Source organism: Oncorhynchus keta, chromosome 19, assembly GCF_023373465.1.
Source record: "Oncorhynchus keta strain PuntledgeMale-10-30-2019 chromosome 19, Oket_V2, whole genome shotgun sequence".
Classification (NCBI taxonomy): Eukaryota; Metazoa; Chordata; class Actinopteri; order Salmoniformes; family Salmonidae; genus Oncorhynchus; species Oncorhynchus keta.
The window spans coordinates 61135203-61153334 of NC_068439.1; the positions used below are offsets into that span (position 1 = coordinate 61135203).

Below are 18132 nucleotides of genomic sequence, written 5' to 3' on the forward strand. Positions count from 1 at the left end.
CAGTGTTCAATGAACAAACATGCTCAGAGTTCAAAGGGCTAAAATATCCCAGACAACTGCCACCTATGAATGACACCAATCATTAGCTTACCGAAACAAATACGTTTCTTGCACTGGCATCTGATTGTCAAATATCGACTGCACATTATTTGCGTGGCCTATGACCGCAGTAAATGTCATCAGACATGTTTGATTTGATTCTACATGAAGCCAGCAAACACCACACCAGCCTGCAAGTGCGCGCGAAAGAAAGCGCTGACGTTCATTTGTAGTTATTTTTTTTAGACCCTCAGCTCCGGAGTAGCCTAGACTATTGGTCAAATAATGCCCCCTGTGGTGATAGCTGTATTTCATTACTGGGTAACACAAATATAATTTGGATGCAGCAGGCCAGTCATTGGTGAGTCAAGCTGTCTGCAAAAACGTCAGGATAATATCGGCTCGCAGCTGGAATGCAAGGTTGATTCACGAAGAAGAGTTAGGAGGTAGAGGCAACGCTGAAGACACGCCAGTCCGACCGATACACACTGCACATACAGGTAGAGAGAAGCGATGGCGACTCCGGTTTCGCAGATCGAGTTTCTGTGGGAAATTGACAGTGATGCAAAGTGTCGCTTGCGTTGCATTGAAGCTATGGGGTGTGGATAGGGTAAAGTCAGCGGGTGAGAAAGTGCTCTAACTTGCGAGAGAACGAGTTTGAATAGAGGTTAGCCTACATTTGGGATTTTGTTAGCGATGCAACTGTGCTGACCTGCACAATTGGCTGCTTGGAGGATAACGTATGCTATGCTATATTATTTTTCATATGTATAAATCTGTTTAGTTTACCTTCAATTTATGTTGCTTGGCAATTCAGAGGTGATGTTACGCCACTCCCCCAATGTAACCCCTATGATGCTTTAGTGACATTGACCGTTCTGAGACCGAAATACCAGCTGTCAATGCACTCACCTTCTTTAAACATGATAGACAGTCACCATTGAGTATTTTGTAACATTGCAAGCAGAATGGATTTATTGGCGAATACTGCTGCAATTGAAAGTAAGGTTTAAGAATACTTGTCTATTTGTCTATAGACTACTTGTCTATTAATCTTGAAATATTATTATTATTTTTCAATATTCAACAGCCTCCATGAAAAGTACATGTAGCCTATTAGTATCCGACCTGAGGTGGGCTGTCAGGTATGATTCGGCAGTGCTTGACTTGGACTGAAATAGATGCCGGTAGTCGTTTTGGGTGCGGGGCTGTTTATATTAAGGTGCAGGAGCTCCACGATACTTTTGAACTCATATTCTGTAAGAGGGACAGGAGCTCCAGCCATAGAAGGCTACTCATGTCAAGCGCAGTGTTCGGGTGTTTCTCTCTTTCCCACGAGAACGTTGTGGTATTCTGACAGCAAAAGCGCGGGCCCTCCAGACATTTTCCCCTCTGACATCAACAGGTTGCTCTTGGTTAAACCTCTGCAGATATGACTCATTGAAAGTCTGAACGAGTATGTTTGCTTCATATTGTTGCTTTCCTGTGCAGTGTGGATGAGACATTCCTGATCTAACTGTTGCATAGACAGTCAGTAACCGGTTGGATTTTGTAATTACTGTGATATAAAGCATGCCTTTTCAGTGTTTGTGTTGCATACGGTCAGAACATTCAGTAATCAATATCGCACTGCACTTTATTATAGATAATATGAACTATTGAATCCTACATGTTTTTTTGTTGTTGTTGCACATTGATATGATGGTACGTTAGTGACCTCATTCATCAGGTGGGTTTCTGAGCTAAAGTTTATCCTTGTCAAGCCATGTGATGCTGGCTACATCACCACCACTATCAGCCATATCTCTGTTGGTGCTCTGATAAGCATGTGTTTACCATCCAGCCATGAGGTCAGTGAAATGGAACTAGTGACAATTGAAATATTCTACAATGGGCCAATCAATAATGCCTGATGATTTTAACCATTTACCTCGTGGTTTGTCGAATGTTCCTTGCCGCTTAGTTAGCATTAGTTCGTTTGCAGAACAGTAATTCGATGGTCAATTGATTGTGGTCCATTGGTTGCATTGATAACGAGATCATTTACATTAAGCTTTGTTTATCATTCAGGTTATTTGAAAACTTCAGTGCTTAATATATTGAATCTGAATCCGTCATATTTCATCTGAAATGATGAGTAAACAAGCATACAGGTGACAGACTGACTGACTGACAAGACAGCACATCAAAGGCTGACTCACAGTTCTGAAGGCATGAATGGAATACTGTGTCTGATTCCTTCTATTTTCTATGCCTGTTCCACTCTTACTGTCAAACACAGACACACATCCCTTCAGCAGAGACAGACAGCAGAGACAAATGGCTGTGTGTGTGTGAGCGAAAGAGAGCGCATCCGTGTGTTTGCGTGCGAGTCGAGAGCTAGCGTCCGTGAGTGTGTGTGTGCAAGAGCATCTGTAGGTGTGTGTGTGTGCGTGTGCTCTTGTTTTGGGCTCACTAACAGCCTTGTCTTAGACCACAGGGCATGCTTCTGATATTGAAATGAAATGAGGCCCTACTGGTCTGGAACACTTCAATTTAATCAGGTGCCCCAGCGATCTGTGCATTTCATTAGTTCTGCAGCTATTTATAGCAGCGTTTACACAGGCCAGGAATGATCCAGACAGCCACTATCTATAGCCTTTTGTGTGTGTGTGTGTGACAGGTGATGGGCTATTGATCCTAAAATAACCATGTGGTGACAGTGCTGGCTTGCCGGTGGACTGGACATGTCGGGGTGTATTAATGACGGGAAAGTGTGACAAGCCCCTTGTTCCTCCACTTCTCCCTATCTCCTTCTCACCTCCACCTCCCTCCCTTCCTCTCTCCACTTTTATCTCTGTTCTACTCCACCTCTCTCCATCCTCTACTCTACCCTCTCACCCTCCAATCATCCTCTCCTCTTTTCTACCACATCCCTCTCCTCCACTCCTCTCTATCTCTCCTCCTTCCATCCCCATTCCTTCCCCCCATTACACCTCTGTGGGAGCACCCATCCTAAACCCATCACCTAATCTTTTGCCAGAATATTATTGACCTGGGCCAGAGATTAACATCTGTTGGCTGGGGTTTAGAGAGGTAAACACTCTCTTTCTCTATTCGCTCTCGCTCTGACTCTCTCTCTTTCTCTCTATCTCTCTCTTTCTGACTGCCTGTCTGTCTCTCTGTCTGCCTCTGTCTCTCAGTGTTGTTCTTTTACTTTCCCGTTGAGTGTTTTAGAAGGCATCAGTAGTTGTGACAGCAGAGAGAGTGTAAAAAGACTCTATAACCAGTCTGATTAATCAGATCACCATTTCATCTGAATCATGCTAGGTGCACTTTAGATATATGGGAAAATATAGATGGGTAAGAGAGGGAGGGAGGGAGGGAGAGGTGGGGGTACAGGGGTTCATAACCAAGATGATGTCATCGTAAAACAGCCTGGAAGGTTAATCTCAGAACACATTTGTTATTCTAGGACATGAGCTAGAGATGCAAACCAACAGTGCAGGACTAGTTGTGTGTATTTAACGGACTGAGTTTGAGCTTCATTATTCAGTAACATCAGTGGTTCAGTTAGCCTTCCCATTCAACTGGTAAGAAGGACAGTTTGACTGTCCACTTCCTCCACCCTTGAAACCACCATTACACTCTGAAAGGATTCATCGCAGCATTTGGACTGAACTCACCCTCATCTCTCTCTCTCTCTCTCTCTCTCTCTCTCTCTCTCTCTCTCTCTCTCTCTCTCTCTCTCTCTCTCTCTCTCTCTCTCTCTCTGTCTCTGTCTCTGTCTCTCTTTCTCTCTCACTCTCTCTCTCTGGCTCTCTCTTTCTCTCCCTAGCCATGAAGGGGGATCATTTATTTTCCAACCTGAGAAAAGCCACGTTCTACCAGCGGGTCTACCTACTGGGAGGAGAGGAGCTGCTGGTGCTGCAAAGCACTGTGGGAGTTTCCACGCTGGGTGACAACTTCCATCAGATCACCGACTTCAACGACCTACCCACCTCCCTATTTGCCTGCAACGTGGACCAGTCCGTGTTTGAGGAGCAGGATGGCAAGGTAAGGTCAAACCACTCTCTTCTTATCTATGGGGGAGAGAGTTGCACAATGTCCCCCCTGCTATTTTCACTCAGGCCTAGTTTGTTCTCATTTCGCAACCCATCTGAGGAAAAGTGTGATTCAAGGTGATGAAATTGTTTTTCCTCCTGGTCCGTGCTTCCAACCACAGATCTTGTATTGTATTGTACTGTATGATTGTGTTCTTGGTGCTGTATTTGTGTGTTGTTGTGCTTTGGTCCCCATCGTAACGAAATAATGAATTCAGAACATATTGATTCTCCACGCGGTCCCGTGTGGCTCAGTTGGTAGCGCATGGCGATTGCAGAGCGTCTGCTAAATGACTAAAATGTAAATTAATAAATTAAATAAATGTCTTATTGAGGTCAATTTGTCCTTGGCAAACAAACACAGCAAATATTTCTCTGACCTACTGCACTCCACTCTGTGGATGCTGGCAGCCATTTTCTCCATTTATCTGGTCTGCTGATGGGTATCATGTCTCTCGGGCTGTCCTCGTACCCCACACTGTCCTCATAAACCACCATTACCTGGGCTCGGCCTGTCAGGCCTGTTATGTCATCCAGTTCCCAGCTAAAGGTCAGACCAGTGGTCGTCCACTGTTTTGTGGCTCTTGCTATACATTCTTCTGATCACCATCTTGGCAAGCAGTGGTTTTGATATGTGGCTGAGGAGTCCTAAGGGATGTCCACAGAGCCATATGACTTGTCTGAAGTTCTATCTGCTGTCCATTAGGGAAGGGCTCTCTGAATCTCAGCATCTGAGGACAATGGTCATCTAGACCTTGACCTCTGCTCCCCCTTGTACATGAACTGACATACTTCTTGTTGTTTGTGAGGTGAAAATAATGAAGACTAAGAAAGAGTCCAGTCCACTCCCTCTGCTTTACCGCTGAATATGGACATACTTCCTCAGGCTTTCTCATCCAGAACTCTTGGTCCTGTTGTGGTGTGTGTGGGCCCCTCAGTGCTTTTGTGTCTGGAGCTGAGGTCATGTGAACAAACCAAAGGAACTGCACTAGACCGGTCTTTCTGCCCCAGTCAACAGTCCCTGCCCCAGTCAACAGTCCCTGCCCCTGTCCCAACCCCCACTCCATCCTCTTACCCTGCCCTAACCCCAGCTCCATCCTTGCCCCAACCCAGCCCCATACCCCAGCCTGCGTCAAGTCAGAGGGGAGACATTAGCTGGTTGACCACCCTGCTTCTTTGAGCCTTATGCTGTGTGACAGATGCATACAGAAGCCATTCCTCCAGTACAGCGGCAGGCTAAAGGTGATCTATCACCCATCCCAGTCACATGCGTCGGATACAACAGGTGTGGACTTTACCGTGAAATGCTTGCTAGCACTTTCCCAACAATTAAGAGTTAAAAAGTAAGAAAATGATCAAATAGAAAAGGATATAGTAACACAAAATATGAACACAAAGTAATAAGGCTATATACAGGGAGTACCCAGTCAATGTGCTGGGGTATTAGGTAATTGAGGTATTATGTAGAGGTAACAGTGACTAGGTAATCAGGATAGCTAATAAACAGAGCTGGAGCACCTTGTGTGTGTGTGTGTGTGTGTGTGTGTGTGTGTGTGTGTGTGTGTGCGTGTGTGTGTGGTTTCTATATGCATGCATTTTGTGTGTGTGAGCGTATGTAGTGTGTGTGTGTGTATGTGGGAGTGTCACTTTAGTATGTGTGAGATTAAGAGAGCCAGTGCAAGAGAGAGCCAGTGCAAGAGAGAGCCAGTGCAAGAGAGAGCCAGTGCAAGAGAGAGCCAGTGCAAGAGTAAGTGCAACAAAAAGAAGGGCAATGTACTGGGCCATATGCTCTACCCTCTGTAGCGCCTTGCGGTCGGATGCCAAGCAGTTGCCATACCAGGTGGTGATGCAGCCAGTCAAGATGCTCTCAATGGTGCAGCTGTAGAACGTTTTGAGGATCTGAGGGCCCATGCCAAATCTTTTCAGCCTCCTGATGGGGAAGAGGCGTTGTCATGCCCTCTTCATGACTGTGTTGGTGTGTTTTGGATCATGACAGGTCCTTAGTGATGTGGACACCAAGGAACTTGCAGTTCTTGACCCGCTTCTCTACAGCCCGGTCGATGTGAATGGAGGCGTCCTCGGGTCCTCCGTTTCCTCTAATCCACGATAAACTCCCGTGTCTTTCTGATGTTGAACGAGAGGTTGCTGTACTGGCACCGCACTGCCAGGTCTCTGACCTCCTCCCTGTAGGCTGTCTCATCGGTGATCAGGCCTACCACTTTCATGTTGTCGGCAAACTAAGCACGCACCCATGAGGGGCCCCCCCCCGTGTTGAGGGTCAGCGTGGCGGATGTGTTGTTGCCTACCCTTACCACCTGGGGGCGGCCAGTCAGGAAGTCCAGGATCCAGTTGCACAGGGAGGTGTTTAATCCCAGGGTCCTTAGTTTATGGTGTTGAACGCTGAGCTGTAGTCGATGAACTGCAATCTCACGTAGGTGTTCCTTTTGTCCAGGTGGTAAAGGGAAGTCTGGAGTGCAAAAAAGGTTGCGTCGTCTGTGGATCTGTTGGCGGGGGTATGTGAATTAGAGTGGGTCCAGTGTGTCTGGGATGATGGTGTTGATGTGAGCCATTAAAAGCATTTCATGGCTACAGATGTGATTGCTATGGGGCGATAGTCATTTACACAGGTTACCTTGGCATTCTTGGGCACATGGTGGTCTGCTTGAAACCTGTAGGTATTACCAACTGGGTCAGAGAGAGGTTGAAAATGTCAGCGAAGACACTTGCCAGCTGGTCAGCGCATGCTCTCAGTACGTATCCTGGGAATCCGTCTGGGCCTGCATTCTTGAGAATGTTAACTTGTTTAAAGGTCTTCCCTACGGAGAGTGGGATCACATGACTTGAGGGACGTCAATATGCATAAAACATACATGTGCTGCCATGACAACCAGTATACGCATCACCATTCCATTTCCCTCTATATAATGAGCCATGCTGAACCTTAACACCAGCCTGACAAGGAGACACCATTCAGTACCTCTGCTTCTGCTGACTGATCTACCAGGATGAAATCAGTCCAACAGAACCTGGATGTTTCCCTGTCTGTTTTTCTTCCTGATTTGCCTCGACCTCAAAATGCTTGACCCTTGTTGGCCACGACGAGTGAAGCGTAGTTTCTGTTTGTGGACCCGGGCCAGAATCAATTCAAGTTTCTGTGATAAGATTACCTTGATGGAAAGCCCTCCGTAATGAATCATGACTATTTATAGCTACGTAGTGTTATTAGCTTGTTTCTATTAATAGTTAAGTCTGTCTGGGGAGTGGGGATGGAAAATCAGTCAGTCCTAAAGCCCCAGTGGACTGCAATGGAATTTGGAGTGTCATTGTTGGCCCTCTCAGTTCCAAGTTCTAACTACGTGATTTATCTCTGAATGTCCTCGCCGTTGAGGCTCCAGACTGTTTCCAGGACTTGGGGTGAGACACAGCCACTTGTAGAGCTGAAGGCTGTTTCAACCAGAGCACCTCCAAGACTAATACTAAATGGCTGTAAGGATGGAATCCCTTCCACCTGTGTGCCACAGACCTTTTCCTATAGACCTTCACTGCTCAGGGCCTTTTCACAATCGATAGTATTGATCGTCAGCTTGGAAATGTCAAGGTACAGTGGAGGAGTCTGAGTATGATTCATAACCAGGGCGACGGGGACTGACTGACATGGCATTGCAGTTGACAGGGAGAGTTCAGGAGACTGACGTGTTGCACCTTCTCTGTTTTCTTGTACAAAGGTTATTTTCTTTGTCCTTTGAATGCTGCAAAGAATGTAAGTGGGTCGTTTCACAAAATTGCACCCCTTTTGATATTTTAAGTCAATATTTGTGCACAAATGTTGCATTTTAAAAGCCTGTTATATTAAACAAAGTGCTATAGACCACGTGGACATTCTAATAAATCAGATTTGTTATATGAATAAAGACAAAGTGCCATAATTCAGCATTTTGATGTGTCTCAGTGTACCCTCTGTGACTCCTAGGAAGATTTGAACCCACTTAACCCCAAAATGTTTTCACCATCATGGTAAAGTCATTTCTAAACGTTATTTATTTCTTTCCTGTTATTAGTCATTTTACGGTCCAAAAACAACGACCTGTTCCTCATTTTAAGGTCAACCCTGTTACGTGAGCTGAACTCTCCTTTTAATATTTTGAAACTAGAACTTTTTCAAATATTTATTTATAAAAGGAACATTGAACATGTAATAGCCAAATCACAGTGTAAAATCAGGTGAGCCGGTTCTACACTTTCTATCAGTTTACTGGTGGGAAACTGAGCGGATCGAGCAGAACAGGTCTACCCATAGATAGACAGGCTATCATTATGTTAAAAAAAAATATATATATATTTTTTTGTGAAGCTTGCATTCAATTCCCCCTCCCTGTTGCACACAACAAGCTTCCATGTTTCCTGTTACAAGGAGATGTATGGCTGGTGTAAGATGAAGTTATCAACCCTGTTACTTTATTTGGGACTCATTCAAGTCTTTTTTTGTTGTTGCTTGAGATGGGGAAAAGGTGTTTTTTATCCATGGGAACACGTGCTCTTTATGCCAATGTTACAATAAGGTGAAATAAACATTTAAAAAGTAGTTACACTACTCAAAAGGAACGACCTAATTGTGTAGGTTTTAGTGTCTGATAGCAGCTTTAGCTGGGGTGAGAGAACACCTTGGATCAGAAGGGGAGTCTCTGAAAGGCAATGTGTTGGCTAGACCCTAGCCTAGCGTGTCCTCTGCCCCATACACTATTACAGCCAGGATGCTGAAAGGGCTCAGAAATGCAACACCAATGGAAAGTTTCCTCCTTAATGGAAGGGACGAAGTTGGCTATTAATGGAATGTCCGAAACAAGGAAGTAGCGGAAGAAAATAGCTGATTAATGGGGAAAAACTGGAGCTGGGGGTGACACCCTGACCGGCCAGTTCCTCTCTGAAGATCCCAAGTTTCCTGACAACATCGTAAGGAATCTAAATGTGAGGTTAGCGGTTATGCAACCCGTCGTTTCTACTTTATATGGGCATATCACTTTTATGTGCCCAGCTACAAGTATGGTCTTTTGCGCCGCATGGATAGTTTACTTAGACTAAGTACTCTGTGTGTGTTTTCGACCCCCTACCCTATGATCCTGTCTGCTGCAAGGTTGGCCAAAGTTGAAGGAGATTAGCTGAAACAGTATCTGGGTAACAAGACACTGTGTTAAGACTGCTGTATCAGACGGTTGCTCTCTGAACAACATTTATGGGGTGGCGGGAACAGAAAAAGTGCTGATGGTTTGCAGCAGAAAAGCATTAACATTCCTCCGTCTCCACTTTATTGAGTTAGCCAGCGAGGATACACACGGAGACTTGGGCTTTTTGTTTTGAAGCCTTGTGGTTACAATGCAATAGCCATGTACAGGAGTCACTATCAATGTGCAGTTTTAAAGACTGGTTTGACCAAACACAACAAAGTTCCATCTGAGTTAGCACCTCAAAGGTTACGATATACTGTATATGTGAAAATGGCTACACTGTAATATAATTCCTGTGTGGCCATCTTCAGTGACTGGGTAAGTTTTCCACTCTTTAGGGGAGCTGTTGAGACCATTGTGAATGAATGAGATCGATAAAATCTATAATCCCTGTTTCATCTCTGACACTGACTGAGGTCCGGAAAGGTTTTGTCCCGCCTTGTGCCAAGGGTTTAGGTCCTCCCATTCTCTCTCTCTCACTCACTCACTCACTCACTCACTCACTCACTCACTCACTCACTACTCACTCACTCACTCACTCACTCACTCACTCACTCACTCACTCACTCACTCACTCACTCACTGTTGTTGTGTTTACTTTACCAATGGGGGCAGATTTGGGATATTGAGGAGAAATCTGTGTTTGTCTGGGCAGCAGAATCAGAGTTCTTTCTTCACATCATGTTCTCTGATGCGGAGGAGGAAAGAGCTGCTGATGGTCCCCTCTGGTCCTACAGATGTAGGATCTTAATTTGATCACCCTGTTGCAGGATAACTTTCCAACACAGAACATTTTAAACTTGTAATGTGTTTGAGGTTTAAAAAGGCTTCTAAAGTTTGTAATTTCCACTTTGAAATCCCTTACGAAAAATGTTTAAATCGTAACAAAAATGGCCATTAATTAGAATCCACATAATAATTCATATTTCCTGTTGCTGCAAGATTGTCCTGCTGTGGGAGCCTGGCTCAAATTAAGATCCTACATCTGTATAAATATGTTTCTATATCTATAGGTATCTCCTTGTGCGGTTTTAATTTTCTCCTTCATGTTGGACTCCTCTGCACAGCGATGAGTCAAGCATCTTTTACATTATGCTGCTGTGTATAATAGGCTGTGGATTATTGATGGCAGTTCTCAGTCAATCGGTTAGGTGGATGCAGCAGTGAGATGTGTTTGTGTTGTTACCCAAGGCTGTAAATAAATCCCCTACTCCAGATATCTCTCCACCAGAGTTTCAGAGAATGGATCAGACTCTTATTGTCTCTCTCACACCGCTCTCTCTCTCCAGTTCTCGCTCTCTCTGACTCACTCTTCTTCTCTCTCTCCGTCTCCATCTCTCTCTCTTCTCCCTATCTCCTTAAAGAAAACGAGGAGCCTTTGCTTTGACAACAAAGTCCAGAATGCCCTTTAGAAGACATTTGCAAACATATAGCGTAATTGGTTTTCAAAGATGCCAGCTTGTAAGGGTTGCTGGGCCTTTTTCATTGCTTTCTCTCTCTATAATATATTATGGTAATAGCATCTCGCCAGGATGAGAGAATTAGATAGGAAAGGTAATTTATTTTCCTTCCCTTCAGGCTTTCTAACTGAAAACGGTTTGTTATTTTATTTCTTCACAATTCACAAAGTATTGCGTCTAATTACACTGGACACAAATAGAAACGCAACATGTAAAGTGTAGGTCCATGTTGCATGAGCTGAAATAAAAGATCCCATAATTTTTCCCTACACACAAAAAGCTTATTTCTCTAAATTTGTTTACATCCCTGTGCGTGAACATTTCTCCTTTGCCAAGATAATCCATCTACCTGACAGGTGCTGGCATATCAAGAAACTGCTTAAACAGCATGATCATTACACAGGTGCACCTGGTGCTGGGGACAATAAAAGGCCATACTGAAATGTGCAGTTTTGTCACACAATGCCACAGATCTCTCAAGTTTTGAGGAAGCGTGCAATTGGCATGCTGACTGCAGGAATGTCCACCAGAGCTGTTGCCAGAGAACTAAATGTTAATTTCTCTTCCTTAAGCCGCCTCCACATTGTTTTAGAGAATCTGGCAATATGTCCAACCTGCCTCACAACTGCAGACCACGTGTAACCACGCCAGCCCAGGACCTCCACATCCTGCTTCTTCACCTGTGGGATCGTCTGAGACCAGCTGATGAAACTGAGGAGTGTTTCTGTCTGTAATAAAGCCTTTTTGTGGGGAAAAACTGTCTCCCAGGCTGACCCACAGCTAGGACCTAATGAATTTATTTAATTTGACTGATTTCCTTATGTGAACTGTAACTCAGTAAATTAGTTTAAATTGTATTTATATTTTTGTTCAGTAGAAATACTTTCACAACCACTTTGTTGTGAACAGCAGATCCTCCTGTTTTGTTTTTTACTTCCTTGTTGACGCTGTAATATATTCCTCTGGGAGCCTGTGCTGCTCACTCTTGCCTGGAGACACAGTTGAACGGTATAAGAAGTGACCTTCGTGTTGGGGCTGAAGGGATTTAGAGAGGGAAGGGGTGTGTGTGTGTGCGTGTGTATGACAATAGGAGTGACCATCGTGGTGAGCTAAGCTAAAGAGACTGATCGGTACGTTGGGGACTAATAGATGTTGGTCCGCTGTGCACCATCTCACACACACACACACACACACACACACGCACGCACACTAAAACTAACGCTCATGCTGAATGCACAGTCATATTGTGCTCTCTCTCATAGTCTTATTCACTCATATTATACTGAAGTCACTCACGCATCCCCCAGGCACACACACACACACACACACACGGTAGGCCTACACTTTACCAAACTCACGAAGCTTTAGCCTCAGGTAATGGGAGGAGAGACAGCCATTAACATCCAACCTCCAGTTGTGATTAGTTACATAACACCCTGCCCTACCCTTCAGGTGACAGTATAGGTATCTCTGACATTCCAGGGCGATTCTAGGTAAACCTGGTCAAAGGGATTCTAGTATATTACCGCTTGATTTGAGTGATCACTCATTAGAGCTCTCTAATGAACCTGTTCTGGGTTCATCGCTGGCTGCCAATGGGCACAGTGCACCCCACCACGCTCTGAGAAGACATATCAGACAATTGTTTGATATGGGTCATTATCTGAGGCAGCAAAAATAAAATACCTGTACGGGTCCCATTCATCTTGTGCAGACAGTCTCTGACACTTTCTCTGCACACTTTCAATCAGATTAATAACAAATAAAACAGAGCTGAAATGTCGTCAAGCTGAACAAATGAATGACAGTAGATGAAGAACGCTGTCTGTTTGAGTGGATGTGTGTTAGAGTTGGCGTTTAGTGACCGTGGGAAAAGGCTTACAAGAGATCTGACTCAAATCATCCTTGACGGTCTGGTTCCTAATGAAATGACAAATCATTCTAATTAAAAACACATTGCTGTATTTGCTTAGCTATCTCAATGACCTGGGAACAAGTCATTAATAAACTGAATAACAAATCTGTTTTTTATTGTATTTTTGGTGATATCTGAGAACAACTTGCAGTCTAGCTTATGCTAATGTTGTTGCAATGGATGATGTGCAGCTACGCACGCGCACACACACACACACACACACACACACACACACACACACACACACACACACACACACACACACACACACACACACACACACACACACACACACACACACACACACACACACACACACACACACACACACACACACACACACACACACACACACACACACACACACACACACACACGGGTTAATTATTAGCCTCAGGAGTCCTGTTGCTGTACCATGTCTATAGTTTGTACACTTCAGTAACTGCAAACACCAATTCTGTGGAGAGAGAGAGATACCTTTACAATTCCGTTTGGTTCACTATCATGAAAGCTCAAGAACACCAGACAGCTAGTGATTGAATCAGAATCCTCTCAGGTGCTATGTGTATGCTTGTTATGATGGTGACAAGGCTCTATCTGTTGAGACTGACCTGTTATAGAGGTCACATTCTGGATGCGGTCTGCCACAAACCAGACACAACAATCTTAAGTTCCCTTGTACAATAAATCACAACCAAACTAGTATCAACTATACAAAAAATACAAAACTGGTCAATTCTCCATAATATCATGCACATACTGTACTACTACTACCTTGTGGTAGAATAATTAATAATGCTAGGTTTTTCCATCTTCGGTTACTGTGGTATAAAGTGTGTATGTACAGGCTGTGTGTGTGTGTGTGTGTGCACGCCTTGTTATTGTCATACCCTGCAATGTCTGTGACGCGAAGGTCACAAGGTCACACCGCGCTGCTGATTCCACAACAAATGCTTCTGTGGGAAGCAAATATGGGACAGCTCTCAAACACACCACACATACTCATCAATACTATCCAGTTATAGACTGCCACAGCTACTCATGGCTTTAGGCTTTTCACGGGGTGCTTCATGATGTAGTATGGAATGATATCGAATCTTTCCAGTAGACAAATATAAGCACCCACCAAATGATTGTATTATTCAAACGTATTGACTGGAGATAGCAGATGTTTTCAGCTGTAAGGGAGGCATGGTATTGTGCTGGTAGTGGAGGAAATGGCAGAGTTTTCTGAAGTATTTGTTGGGTAAGAGCCGGGTTTCTTCTGAATCAAAAAATGGCTTCGGTGGTAGGTGTGGATGGGGGGTGGGCCTGTGGTAATGGGTGTGGTGGTCTTTCGGCAGGCTGAATTTGGTCCTGGCCCTGGGCAAGAACCTTTTAGAGGTCCCTGTCTTGGCAGGGGTGCTGTTTTAAAGTAAATGTCCTGCAATTCCATCCATTTTTCCATGGAGCTGAGAGAGAACAATGCTGTTTTAATCCTAATTTTCTGCATTATCTTTGTCCATTATTTCTTCAACATACTTTCTATCCGTTTATGTGTGTGTGTGTGTGTGTGTGTGTGTGTGTGTGTGTGTGTGTGTGTGTGTGTGTGTGTGTGTGTGTGTGTGTGTGTGTGTGTGTGTGTGTGTGTGTGTGTGTGTGTGAGAGCTCTCCTAGGTCCTGAATAATAGCTTCCTGAGACAGACATACAGTATATCATATTAACACACACACTGATGCACGACTACACACTATACACACACACATACTGACTCTGAGGAGCTTTCCATTAGACTGTCTTTTTCATAAGGATATGTATCGACTGTCTTTTTGATAAGGATATGTATCGACTGTCTTTTTGATAAGGATATGTATCGACTGTCTTTTTGATAAGGATATGTATTGATTGTCCTTTTTATAAGGATATGTATTGACTGTCTTTTCGATAAGGATATGTATTGATTGTCTTTTTGATAAGGATATGTATTGACTGTCTTTTTAATAAGGATATGTATTGATTGTCTTTTTGATAAGGATATGTATTGACTGTCTTTTCGATAAGGATATGTATTGATAGTCTTTTTGATAAGGATATGTATTGACCGTCTTTTTAATAAGGATATGTATTGACTGTCTTTTTGATAAGGATATGTATTGACCGTCTTTTTAATAAGGATATGTATTGATTGTCTTTTTGATAAGGATATGTATTGAGTGTCTTTTTGATAAGGATATGTATTGATTGGCTTTTTAATAAGGATATGTATTGATTGTCTTTTTGATAAGGATATGTATTGACCGTCTTTTTAATAAGGATATGTATTGATTGTCTTTTTGATAAGGATATGTATTGATTGTCTTTTTGATAAGGATATGTATTGACCGTCTTTTTAATAAGGATATGTATTGATTGTCTTTTTGATAAGGATATGTATTGATTGTCTTTTTCATAAGGATATGTATTGATTGTCTTTTTCATAAGGATATGTATTGACTGTCTTTTTAATAAGGATATGTATTGATTGTCTTTTAGATAAGGATATGTATTGACCGTCTTTTTAATAAGGATATGTATTGATTGTCTTTTTGATAAGGATATGTATTGATTGTATTTTTGATAAGGATATGTATTGACCGTCTTTTTAATAAGGATATGTATTGATTGTATTTTTGATAAGGATATGTATTGACCGTCTTTTTAATAAGGATATGTATTGATTGTCTTTTGATAAGGATATGTATTGGTTGGCTTTTTGATAAGGATATGTATTGATTGTCTTTTTGATAAGGATATGTATTGGTAGTCTTTTTGATAAGGATATGTATTGACTGTGTTTTTAATAAGGATATGTATTGATTGTCTTTTTCATAAGGATATGTATTGATTGTCTTTTTCATAAGGATATGTATTGATTGTCTTACCTCTTGTGATTGGATTTGTGCAGTAAAACCCTAACATTTAGCAAAATGTTGTTTTGAGTTGAACTATTGGTTTTTCTCCAAAGCTTTTTAATATGTAGAGGCAGAGAATGAGAGAAATACAATGAGAGAAATATGGAGACAAGCCAGGGTGGGAAGAGTAAGAGAAGGAGGAGGAGATATGTGTGTGTTCTTGGCTGCTGACGCACATGGCAGGGCGTCGCTATGTGTCATCACATCGTCAGACTCCGGCCCTGCAGGGTGACTGGCGCTGCCTCTGGGCCCTGAGGGGCACAGTCACAGATGCTGGGCCACAGCCCTGACAGGCATGAAGCACAAACAGGCATACACAGACAAATGCACACGCACGCATGCAGACACGAACCCAAGAATACATGCACTCATGCACACACACACACACACACACACACACACACACACACACACACACACACACACACACACACACACACACACACACACACACACACACACACACACACACACACACACACACACACACACACACACACACACACACACACACACACACACACACACACACACACACACACACACACACACCCCTACCTAGTTTCCAACCACTTAGGCTACCAGCTGTGGATTAGGGAAGATGCTGTGGGGCTGTCAGTCAGGTTGGGAAGAGAGGTGGATGGTAATGGGGGAGGGAGGGAGGCTGTGGGGGTAGGGGTGAGCCTATCCAACCCAACCCTGCTATGTTCTTGTTGTTGTAACATTGTAATGCCATATCTTTCTGGAGCCATGCCATTCTGTTTCAGAGCTCTGTGGAATGCATTCTGGGCCGGAGCACCAGGTGGCAGGCTTGTCTGGAACAGAGTTGGCATGCTTTACTGGTCACCTGAGTAGCTCTCGCAGTAGATAGCTGATCACCTCAAACACAGAGATCAACACAGCTCTGATGCTGTCATCATGTAAGCTTATGTAGACTGGATCAAAATGGCTTCCTCCTGAAAGACTGTTTAGCACCAGGTTTTATAGAACCGTCTGATAACAATTTGTAAGGAATGACAAATATGTGTGGTTCAGTCCTAATGCCAAGCCATTTAGTCATGTTGATAATATATGTTCCTCAGATTCTAGTGGAAACTCCTTGAGACCTCCTGTATAGAAAGGGAGACATGGGGAAAACATAGATGCTGTGGTGCACATGGAGATGCGCTGCATTTCAGAGTATGACACGGCTGGGAACTAGACTAGGGTGTAGTTCTGCTGGACTCTCTGAAGCTATGTTCAGGCAATTGGATTCCTTTAAAAATGACAGCCGATGCTCATGTAGTTCTACCTGTGAGGGGAGTCTACCTAGCTAATAGCTCTGTGGTTTTACAATCCCAAACCATTCTGTGGTTTATTTGTCCATGGGAAAGATTTGATTTGAAGTCCAGACTAGGATCCAAATTGGATTGAATTCCACTAGTGTTTGTTGTTTAAGTCCAGTGTGTTCCTGCTCTGTGTAACTCAAAGGGCTGTGTTGTTGCTCAGCCAGTCACTTATCACAATGAGGAGGAGCTTTGCAACATCCGGCTCCAGGCCCCCGACATGGATACAAGTGGAAAATCTATAAATTGATGAATGTTGAGAGGGAGAGAGGCTGATGGGACCAGCTGGATGCAGCTGTGCTGGAGGAGTGTGTGTGTGTGTGTGTGTGTGTGTGTGTGTGTGTGTGTGTGTGTGTGTGTGTGTGTGTGTGTGTGTGCGTGCGAGTAAGTGAGACCAGGGCATACTGTACAGTGCAATGGTCTGACCTGCCCTCTGTGCTTTGTGGTGGAGTGTAGACCTTTATCAGCTGTGAAGTAGCAGAGGGACCGTTTGTTTTAACTTTACCCTACAATGGCCTTTAACTGGTCACTGTTGTCACTGCTGAGAGAGAGAGACCGGATCCATCCAGCCAAGGTTAATCAGGCCTATTGAGCTGGACTACAGTGATGATGAGCCTGGTAGTGTTATGGAAATCTCCTGCAACATCATCTTACATGCTCAGGTTGGGTTAGGAACATCATTCTTAGTAGCATGTTATAAACTAGTTCCTCACACCATTCATTCATGTAGCATTACATCCGGTCCTGTATAGCCAGGCAGACAGGCCCTGGGGGGATGCAACAGTATGACTCATAGAGTCTCTGTGGGTTAGCCCAGTGTAAGACAAGGGTACAGGTAATAGGCAGGCACCAGGGTATATTTAGCTACTGAACTGAGACCTGAAGTCAGAAATAGCCTCAGAATGGAGTGGTTCTGCAGACTTCCTATTAGGGAATGCGTCAAAGGCTTGCATAAACATGGTGACTACGCAACAGCTTAGCCATTGAGTGCAGTTAAATATGTTTCTGTGCTTATTCACATTTAGCTTTGTGTTATCTGGCCAGGCTGGCAGACTTACATTTAGCTTTGTGTTATATATATATATTTTTTTTTTTTAACCTTTATTTAACCAGGCAAGTCAACCAGGCAAGTTTAACCAGACAAATTCTTATTTTCAA

At 43.5% G+C, this 18132-nt stretch overlaps 1 protein-coding gene across 2 annotated transcripts in view; it reads left to right on the top strand.

The window, feature by feature from the left end:
* The first annotated feature begins 332 nt into the window (after positions 1-332).
* Positions 333-18132, top strand: part of LOC118398611 (calcipressin-2-like) — a 120185-nt gene continuing 102385 nt past the window's right edge. Inside the window, exons 1-2 of one of the 2 annotated variants that reach the window (XM_035794129.2) lie at positions 333-539; positions 3857-4074. In XM_035794129.2, the coding sequence (XP_035650022.1) occupies positions 3859-4074 (216 nt within the window). In that variant the 5' untranslated portion in view covers positions 333-539; positions 3857-3858. Of the gene's footprint in view, positions 540-937; positions 1042-3856; positions 4075-18132 lie in introns of those variants that run through there. The other variant, XM_035794128.2, reaches the window with a different exon arrangement.